The following is an 11,459-nucleotide window of genomic DNA, read 5'->3' on the forward strand; positions in this document are numbered from 1 at the left end:
GGGGGGGGGGGGGGGGGGATTTTGTGAAAGATATTATGAAATCAAACCAGTCAAAACTACATTTTCAAGAACACCTTAAACCCATGGACTCAGTGTGAACTGGAAGCAGGTCTTCATATTCATTAAAGAAGAATAACACAGTGGACAGCAGATGGCTGCATATTAGTCATAGGCCCTGACCGCAAGAAGAAATACTCAGCCACAACACATATCACAAAGAAAACTGCTTAGGTAAAGCACCCAATATACTGTACGTGATAAGGTAATTTTCACTTAAGCAGATGTCTAAGATGAATAAAAAATCAATTAAAAAAAGCTAATTTTTTTAACAAATTGTGACCAAAGCACATACTGGTCAAAAAGGTGCCTAGACCTTGCAGATGCATCTTGGGAGCTCAGTGAGAGTCCATCCCTGGAATTCTCCGGCAATATACAAAGCTGTGAATATACAGCCATTGAATACAGAAAACATTCACTGGCTTTCTGGGAATAATCAGGGAAGTGTTTGCAAAAACATGGAAAATATTTATAAACAATTCAAGTCTAGTATTTCTTTTTTTGCATTCTTTATTTAGGCGTTTTTCAGATAACAAATAATAATAAAATACATAAAAAATATTAACAGCAGAAAGAAGGGTAAATAATATATAGGAGGAACAAAAGAAGGTAACTTTTCCATAGTTTAGTGCAACATTCAAAGCTAGTATATAGTACTGGTAAAGAAGGGGGAAAATTAGAGCGCAAATCCTGGGAATGTGGGGGGTATAGGGACAGCCAGTGCCCGGGGACGGGTGAAGAAGCTGCCTATGGTCTTGATGGCAGTGTTCTTAGGACGTGACGGAGTCTCCGGGCACATACAGCATCCAGTCCACATTGATTCCTCCTTCATCCATCCCTCCACTTGCTGGGAGACACCGAATACATCTCGCACTGCCCACACTCCAAAAGGGCCCTCCATAACAGGACCTCGGCTCCACAAGTAAGTCCTTCACCTTTTGTGATTTGATACATTTTAGTTTTTTCACCCGTCACACACACACACTGGCTGTCCCTATACCCCCCACATTCCCAGGATTTGCGCTCTAATTTTCCCCCTTCTTTCCTAGTTCACAGGTTTCTCCCCCTGTTCTTAGAGCGGCAATCCAGATCATTTGCACCTACACAGACCCCACATTCCTAAGAGAGCGCTGTGTTCTTTTTCTGTTTATATAGTACTGGTGGCAAATTGGAAAGTGATGGCAACATTAGTTAAAATAAAACTGTTAAATCAGGCATTGTGTCTTGCCATAATTCTATTGCTGCAGTGGTGTGTGTCTAAGCGAGTCTAAGCTTGTTAAGATACCCAGAATGTATATACAGTATGCTTGCCAGGCATAACCCAGGATTAGGAACAGGGCTTGGTTATATATGGGGAGAAGCAAGTAGAAGCCCCAGTTAAAGTGACATTAAATGATAATTTTTGTTTCCCTCCCCCCAATGTTAATGTTAGCACTTACCTTAAATGATGTCTCTTAATCCGATCTTCCTCTTCTTTCCCCGTGTTTTCATCTGTCCCTCCAGCGGTGCGGCGGCTCTCCGATCCAGCGCTGACTCCTCTCTGCTTGCAGTCACTTCTGATCCAGCAGTGTCTGAATGCGGATGCACGCGTCCATAAACTTACCTTGCGTCTCTGCTTGTCTCCCCTCCGGAAATCCGAACTGCGCATGTGCCCACCCCAAGATGCTTTGCGGCCGCCCGGGCAGTTTCGGATTCTCGGGCGGGAGCTCGCAAAGAAAACAAGGTAAGTGTAAACCGCTGTTAAAGCGTTTTTAAAAAAACTTTTTGCCTATATCTACTGCTTGCTCATGGGGTTTATAAGACGTAAACGCTCAGTAACAAATGAATATATATTAATATATTTAAATATTACACCTAAAATATTATTACAAATATATTTATATGATGATAATTTTTAACATCCTAAACGATCTAACAAAGGCATTTTAACTGCAAATTATATAAATATATTTATTTTTTAAATAATTTGATATATTTATTGTAACTTTTATTTTAATATTTCAAGTTTTTAGTCTAAATTGCTGTAGCTTATGGAGTGAAGATTCTCTTTGCTTCAACAAAAACTATTGATGTGTGACTATATTTACCTTAAAGGGTAAGTTAACCCCAAAATAAAATTGTAATATATTGCAGATTACCAGTCATTAATTGCAGTGGTTGCATCAGTTTTATTTTTCGGGCTAAGAATTATTTTTGTAAGCACAGAGAATACCTGTTGGTCTTGCCAGAAATGCAGTGTCCTTGTCCCTGCTCATAAGCTGAACTGAAAGCAAAAACAATCCTATCTTTCTTCTGTAAACTAATAATCCCCATTGTAATGAAAATTAATAAAGGCCATGTCTGTAGTTTGCAAAACAAATCAATATGAACAATTCTCAGCACTCAGCAGCAAAAAAAGTATGTGTATATATTTCTTCTTAACAATTTGCATATTTGTTACATAAAATTATTACAAATATATGAAAAAGCCACCCTGCCTTGTCACCAAATCCAGCAAGAAACTGCAGTAAGCCATTCCCATGTGCACCTTTATTTTAAAAAGCTAGTTAGTTACAAATTGATTAGAGCAATTGCCATTTTTGTTTTGCTTGCAGGATTTGATGCACTGGATGGGGCACACTGGATGTCTTAGCTGCAATTGAGCTGTGCTGGGCTTTTGGTGTCTCTCTGCACCTTTGGAATAGGCTACCTCCAGGCATACCTACCCTCATTGTATTAATTTCTATAAATGTCCCTAGAAAGGAATTATGATAGACTTACAGGTATATTCACAAAAGAGTGAAGAGTTTGGAGAAGACAGGAGAAGTGAACAATCTAGGATAACATAGCTGAACTGGAAAGTGAGCTGAATTGGAGAATTTTTCCAAATTAGCAATGTTGTCCTAGATTGATCCCTTCTCCTGCCTTCTCCAAACTCTTCACCCTTTTGTGAATAGACCTGTTAGAGTTAAGGATCACACTTCAACATAAGCCTCTGTTTTTAACACAAATTGTTAAAACAGTATAGAATTCCTGCATATCTGGTATTACTGCTGGGGCATTTTTGTATTGTATTGTTCTGTGAAATGCCCTTAACATATGAACATTACTATATAAAAAAAAACTATTTATAGATTGATTGGAGTGGTTGCAATTTTATGCTTGTAGTTCAGCCTCGTTGGTAATCTTGGCTCCCTCCATGGACATACATGAAGAGTAAGCGCAACCACCTAGGGGCAGGAAGTATGTATTTTATGGTACCAATTTGAAAATAAATGGAAAAAGGCCTAAAAAAAGAAAACTATTGCAGCCACCTAATCGACGAACTTATAAGCTTTAATATAATATTTTTGGGGGGTTTTGGGTTTAGATATGCACTAAAATCCCTTTGTGCCCTTCATTCATCTCTGAATCTTCCTTATCAGTGTTCTTAAAGCCACTTTCACATTTTCATTTCTCAGGCTATAGATCACTGGGTTTAGGGTGGGAATACAAAATGTATACAGCACTGAAAACACTTTGTCCTGTTCTATAGAATAAGCGGATTTAGGTCTCATATACATCCCGAGGATGATTCCAAAAAACAGGATGACCACTGTGACATGGGATGAACAAGTAGAAAAGGCCTTGTGTTTTCCTTTGGTGGAACGAATCTTTAAGATGGCAGAGGTAATAAAGACATAAGAAATTATAATGAAGACTAGAGGTGTGAAACCAAAGAGGGCACCAGACGACTGAACGACTGACTCAATGCTCTGAGAGTTACTGCAGGAAAGCTTAAGAAGTGGCTTCAAGTCACAAAATAAATGATTAATGACATTAGACTTACAAAACTTGTGTTGAGTCAACAATGCAGGATAAATGGAGGCATCTAGAAGGCCACAGAGCCAAGAAACCAAAGCCAGACAAGCACAAAGAGAAAAGCTCATAAATGTTGAGTAGCGTAGAGGATGGCAGATGGCAACATACCTGTCAAATGCCATAATGGCAAGCAGACAGTATTCTGAAACAACACATATAATAAAGACGTACATTTGAGTGATACAGCCCAAGTAGGTAATGGTCTGATCCCCTGTTAAGCAGATATGTAGAAGTTTTGGGAGAACAGTTGATATGAGTGTGAGGTCGAGAAAAGAAAGGTTGCACAGGAAGAAGTACATGGGTGTATGGAGCTGAGACTCAGTACATATAACAGTAATGATAGTTGTATTCCCAGACAATGCCATGAAGTATATGAGGAAAAAGGTTGCAAACAGAGGGAGCTGCATGTGAGGTAACTCATAGAATCCCAGGAGCTGAAACTCTTTAAAATCTGTCCCATTCCAGATTTCCATCGAGTACTGCTTAAATGTTTCTAACCTTCTATTAAGGTATAAATTTAACATACATTGACAATACAAGCTTTTGTTGTTTTGGTTTGAAGGCAAATTATTTAAACATTTTCCATAAGGTGAAATAGACACAGTTGTCAACAGATGAAGATTTCTCCTCTATTTCTGTCCCAGTGACAATGATAAACAGGACATATAAGGAGGGTGAATCACCCTGGCAGAGACAAAATGAAAATAAAAAAAGACAGGGGTTCTATACCTTCCAAATTGTTCAGTGTACTTTAAGACTGTACTGACTGTTCTTCAATGGCTCAATTCAATGTCAGTGGTAACATGTCCATGGTAAAAGAGTCAAATCTGTGAGATTTATAGGCCTCCATACTACCAGCTGTTTTTTATACCTTATATTATCTATTTAAGCATACGTTACTCGTCATGAAATGTTTATATCCTAATGTAAGATCCCCTGCAAACACAAGAAGGATATCAAAAAAGGAAAAATGAATATTGTGTGGTTGAATTATATTCCATGGCAAAATTAGGATATATTTTAAAGCAATTCATTTGACATTTTCCAAACATTCACTGCAGGTAAATTTTTCTGTGTTTCAAATGACAGTGACTGATTCATCCCCATTAAATGTTTAGTGATAGTCACATTCACGTTTTTTTAAATATACCCCAGCCTATACTATTCCAAGAATGTCAGTAAGCATTAATTGGGATCACACAGCATACATGCATTAAGGGAAAAATAGCTGATAGGACATCTTGAAATGCTATTGAAACATATTTTGACTTAGCTTTACAATAAATCAAACTCTTTTATTTACTAAATCATAATGGACACAAGTAAGCTCACACATGACCCTAAACGTTATTTAATTATCAAACTATTTCTAGAAATGTCCCATACAGATAGGGTATGCATATGGGCCATACAGATAGGCTGAATGGGCACAAATTCTGAAAGACCAAATCTCATAGAAAGCCATCCTAGAATAGTGGAGGCCGTTATCAGAACAAGGGGAGGTGGCAACTCCATATCACACCTTTGTGACCTATTTGAACATCCCTTTTCAAAGCCATGTAATGAGATATGCCAGATAGAACAGAACTGTATTTATAGTTGTATTATGTCCTGTGGGGTTTATAATGCAGAGCCCTGAAATTATTATTCTTGAAAAGCCATTAGCCTTCAGAGACTGTGTAGGAAGACTTTGATGCATTTTAAAGAGTATGTGTTGCTCTCACACAAAATATTAATTGGTGTCTGCTTCTGCCCTGATGCAAATGTAATAAAATGTTATATTCTGATAAATGTATGTATTTAATACTTATAATGATAGTATTTAGTATATATTTTTTAGTTTCGCACCTTTTTAAATTTTTCTACACATTTTCATGCAGGCTTGCAAAAATGACAGTTGAGATATAATAATCGGGCTAAACCAAAACACTGCTGGGAGTGCTTTTATTGGTCAACTTTTATTTCCATGATTTTAGTAGATCACTAAATTCACTAAAATTGCCCAATCACCAAATCTCATATACTCATTAAAGACAAAAATAAGTTAAATAAAAAAACACCTTTTGCTGCAATATTCAGCTCCAATTCAAATATTTCCCCTGCAGTTCTGTTGTTGGATGTCCTCAGTCAGACAATATTATACCCAATTCCTCTGAGCCAAGGTAACCCTGGACCTATCCCAGCATGTGACTGGACAGTAAAAGAAGGAGCAGTACAGTAGTGAACTCATTTATGCATCACTTTGCTGGTCAGTGGGGTATAAGGGAGGGAGAAGAGGGGCATGGGAGATGGGCAGGTAGGGGCAAGGGGGAAGGAGAATCACCACTCCATCCAGACTTGTTGGGCCCAAGTATGCCCTGTATATTCTCCATCCAGTCTTATGGAGAGTCCGTAATAGACATGTAGAATTTGTTTAGTTCCGAATCAAAATTCAGACACATTTTTCAAAATCTGGACATTCGGACGCATCCAAATTTCCGAATCCCAAAGCATCCAAATGCATCCGAATTTCCGTTTCTGAATGTCGCATCCCGTTCAAATTCTTTTCAAAAACTAAATTGAATCAGACATGTTACTTTTCCGGCCAATCAGATGTGTTTTCCGGTTTAATCCCTCCGAATGTGCCTGAATACGAATTTTTGTTATGGCAACATGGGAGCTATATATATATATATATATATATATATACATATACATATATTACTAAAGCTGAGCCTCCTAGACCCGAATGGCATTCGGGATCCGAATTTCCAAATTGCATTCGGGACCTCCCAAATCCCATTTGTGTCTGGGAGCCTCAGCTTTAGTAATAAATGTATTTGGCTCCCAGACCCGAATGGCATTCGAGGAATTTCTGAAATGCATCTCTTTTAATTTCCTTGTGCATGATTGGGTATTCTTTGCAAAGTGAATTTTCACCACATTCAATAAGCTAAGGAGAAATTCCAGTATATTTGCCTTTAGTAAATCATCCCCAATAGGTTTAACAGAGACCTGGCCTAAGAATAGCTGGATAATGAGTTTAAAAGGTTAAAATGTGTTTACAAATGACAAAAGGGGGTGTTTTTACTGTTTGCTAAATCCTGTTTGATAATAGCTTTGAATGGCATTATTTGTGAAGAGGAAGACAACAAGAAGCCCCTATGTATACTCATTCAAAGAAATAATCATAAAACACTTACTGGGATTTGTTATAAACTTTCTTACACATGGAAGAAGGACTATGTAGCTATGTAAATATAACTAAATTAGGTGACATGAATGTTGATTGGTTTTGAAAGCTTGGTATATCAATTTGGTAAAACAAATGTTACTTTCCCTAATCTATTTTTTATGGGCCAAGATACATGTATTACAAGTCACTGTACACTTTGTTATGCTTATCTTCAGGTGGGTGAAAAACTAAAAACAAAAACCCACACCACCCCCTTTACCTAGTCTCCAAGCTTTATAAAAAAATAATCCCTATTCACTTACCGGAATCCAGGGAGACACACCAGGTCTTGAGTCCTCTTTCTTCTGTACTGTGAAATGGCAGGGTCCTTCCTCTAGTGCCCATGTTACTCTCCGGTGGGCACATCCCAATGACTGATGAAAATGTTAATTGGTAGAGTACTCTCAGGGTCCCAAAGACTTTCATGAGCCATGTCATGATAACATCACAACAAGTGGCAGCAACAAGAGCAATCGGCAGGCCCAGAGTCAAGTGCAAATCAGTTGTCTCTATTTCCTGGGAAGAGGTACTGCGGAGGATCACATGGCAGTGGACTCTGTTAGGAAAATAGGGGGTTAAGTTTTTTTAAAGCATGAATTGGTAGCAGGGAGGTGATATGGAAGGGATTAGGGAGGGTGGCCTTTTTTTTGTAGAAATGGCCTTTATATTATATTATGGCCTTGAAATTTTCAATCTATCTTTTCGTAGAGCCACATGAACATCCTTGTTTCTTAGGCTATAGATTAAAGGATTGAGGGTTGGAATGCAAGATGTATACAAGAGAGCTAGGATTTTGTCCTGCTCTATTGAGTAAGCTGACTTTGGTCTCATATACATACTGAGAACGATCCCAAAAAACAAGGTGATCACTGTAAGATGAGAAGAACATGTTGAGAAGGCCTTGCTCTTTCCCTCTTTAGTCCGTATCTTTAATATACTGTATATGACAAAGACGTAGGTCATTAAGATGAAGACCAAAGGAAAGAATCCAAATATCACTCCAGGCACTAGAATAGCCATTTCTGCCACCCGAGTGCTACTACTGGACAACTTCAGAAGTGCTTTCATATCACAATACAAATGAGTAATTTTTTTGTATTTTGTGAAAGGATATCGTGAAATCAACCCAGTCAAAACAAAAGATTCCAAAACACCCAATATCCATGAACTCAGTGCAAGCTGGAGGCAGGTCTTCATATTAATTAAAGAGGAATAACGCAGTGGACAGCAGATGGCCGCATATCGGTCATAGGCCATGACCGCAAGGAGAAAATACTCAGCCACAACACATATCACAAAGAAAATGACTTGTGTAAACCACCCAATATATGTAATAGGGTGATTTTCAGTTAAGCAGATGTCTAAGAGCTTAGGCATTATGCTTGATGTCAGAGTAATGTCTAGAATGGATAAGTTGGACAGGAAGAAATACATGGGAGTGTGGAGGTTGGAGCAGGAAAATATCACCACAAAAATTGTCAGATTACCAGCCAGTGCCATAAAGTAGACCAGGAGAAATATGGCAAAAAGTATGAGCTGAAATTGTGGCCACTCAGAGAACCCCAGGAGAATAAATTCTGAAGATAATGTTGTATTTCTCACTTCCATTTACCCTATGTAATAATACAAAAAAAATGTCATATGGAATAATTACTTAAAGTACAGTTTTAATCAACATACTGCACCTATATACAGACTACAACCATAAATTAGCTAATAGAGAAGCTCTGACAAGCATCTGAGTTGAAAAACAGCAACAATAAGATGTCTTTCATGTGAATATATTCTTTCAAATGAAGCACTACAAACAAAGACAACCGAAACCTGAAAATAGTAAATTTGTATATGTATAGCATTTTATCTGAAAATCTTAAGATCTCCCTCCAACAAAAATTACCTTTTATTTTTTAGCCTGTCCTTTTATTGCAGGACTTTGTCTGGGACCATGGTATACAGGCTGGGCGGATACTGTGTTTTAGGAGTGGTGGTCAATTTCTTGATATTGGGGGGTGCCAGATGGGACCCCTGATATCACTAGAGGACCACACACAGTATTCAGTTAAGTTAATGCAACAGAAAGCTGTTGGAGACTACAGACATGTAAAAGGAGATAGTCAGGGACTTAAAAAATGCAACACGCTATAGGTGTTGGTCGAGATTTGGAACATGTTTGAGGAACCAGTCTGGGGACACATTACATGAAACTGCTAAAGATCACTGCTATAACAGCCTCTTTATCAATTCCACATTTGTGCTCCTTACTGCCCTTCACTGACCTGAGTAGGAATCTAAGTAAGGAAAACACAGATTACTATCTGTAGTGGCTCTGAAGGTCAGACAATAAGTGTCAAAGGGTCACAGGTTGGACATTAGGGTTTTAGAGCATCAAATGGTCATAAACAAATACTTGTTTTAGAAACCATCATCGTTCAAGTTTGAATGCTGAAAATTCTAGATCCATCAGACTACCCTTTGTGTTCTAGTGATTATATTACAGAGGAGTCTGCAGAAATCCATAATTTTCTCCCCCATTTACATGCCTCTGTATAAAGCCATCTGAGGAGCAAACTATTTGGGCATGAGATGATGAAAGGAAGAATAAATATGATAAGATCTGGGAGAAGTGGGAAGCATATAGAGTTTAAATATAGAGTTTAAATAAAAAGAGGGAAAGTTGTCAAATAAACTATATTAAAATAAAATTGGTATATAGAATTTGATTTTTGTTAGAGGTGGGTATAGAAGGTCCATATAAAAGTAGTAGTTAAAAAGGGAAAGTATATATTGGCATAAAAACTAGACATGGCCTACGATCTGTAAGACAGGGTAGTGAAGGGGTGAGAGAGAATCGAATGTTGGAGGAAGGAAATCAGGGGGTGTAATAATAAATTAATAACATAGAATCCCAATTTAGGGCATCCTTAAACACAGGGAGGAGTGAGAGAGACTATGCACAGAAAAGTGAGAAAGGGATTAAAAATAACATAAACACAAATTAATTTTTGAACATAATAAGAACACAGGAGTATTTGGAAAGTGAGATAAGGGGGTGTAGGGGTACTATGCACTAATTATTTGTTGTAAGTAGGGTTGCACAGATACCAAGTACAGTACTCGGTACAAGTACGAGTAAATGTACCGATACATTTGAGCTCAAAGACTACACTAGAGACAAATTAAAAAATTAGGAGGCAGCGGTCATTTGTAAGGAGCACACTGAGCTCCCGGGATTTGTACATCTCTGTTTTAATGTACGATTTTGTTTTTATAAATATAAATAAAGGGATGCACATATACCAGTTTTGCGAGTACGAGTACTGGTACTTGCCGAGTACTTACAAGTACCAGTACTGATACATTTTTGTTTATTGTCATGTGACAGTTTTTCTAAAACAATATCGACTAATGATTTCAGGATAGTGGTGGAGTGCCAGAGCCAGGTCCCAGCTGCAACCACTGCAACCCTGGTAGTTCTCATGAAAATGCCAAGTATCTGCACTAGTACTCGAAAAGTATCTGTGCATCCCTAGTTGTAAGGAAGATGCAGCAATGTTATAGTAGATTTAAGGTCACTGGAATACGAACAATAGAATGGAAGAGTAGAGTTGAGTCACCAAAATGGGCTGAGGTAAGATAATAGGAGGGTTGGTCCGAGGACTTGTTTGATTTTGTGGTGTTTGCACTAAAGGTTCACATAGAGACACATGTCTATAACACTGATCTACCGAACCTCAGGAGAGTAAGTGTAAGAGAGAGGATGTAGGACGATGAAATGATGGGTGTCTGATAATGTATTTCTGTTGATAATGTATAAATAAGTAATGGAAATTTATTTAAATGTTATAATATTAATGATAAGTAAGAATACTTATTAGAAAACAAATAAGTGTATATTGATGAAACAAGAATAAAAATTATATTATATTATATATTATATCATAGCATATTAAAATAAACTATTTGGTAAACTGGGTGTATATTATATGAAAGTCACACTTTTTTTTAATGCAAGTGAACTCCAGGCAAAGAAAAAGAAACTTAAAATAATCGATGTGTAAAGTCAGTAGGAATTTAGCTGTGTCTGCTTTTTTATTAACTGTATATAAAAAAAAGTTATTGTACCTGTGTGTAGACTCCAACTCCAACTGCATGCAATTTAATTTCATCTAGCAAAGGACTGTCCCATCCACTTTGAATAACATTGTGTACTCAGGAACTGAAGACTCTCACAGTCTTTGTACTCTATTGTACAATTATGTAATATCTTTTTTGCAATTGCTTTTTTCTACCTAGGGTAATGCTGGAAATGAATATAGGATTGTATTTTCATAAATAAAACTCAAATCAA

The 11,459-nt window shown here is 37.4% G+C and overlaps 1 protein-coding gene across 1 annotated transcript; it reads right to left on the minus strand.

Annotated features, from left to right (window-relative positions):
* Positions 1 to 3,437: 3,437 nt before the first annotated feature.
* LOC108794488 (olfactory receptor 1013-like) lies at positions 3,438 to 4,370 on the minus strand. Its single transcript, XM_018565534.1, has one exon. It carries the CDS (start codon positions 4,368 to 4,370, stop codon positions 3,438 to 3,440), a length of 933 nt encoding a protein of 310 aa, XP_018421036.1.
* Between the last annotated feature and the right edge of the window lie 7,089 nt (positions 4,371 to 11,459).

The sequence above is a fragment of the Nanorana parkeri genome, unplaced genomic scaffold (genome assembly GCF_000935625.1).
Source record: "Nanorana parkeri isolate BGI_ZX_2015 unplaced genomic scaffold, ASM93562v1 scaffold857, whole genome shotgun sequence".
Lineage (NCBI taxonomy): Eukaryota > Metazoa > Chordata > Amphibia > Anura > Dicroglossidae > Nanorana > Nanorana parkeri.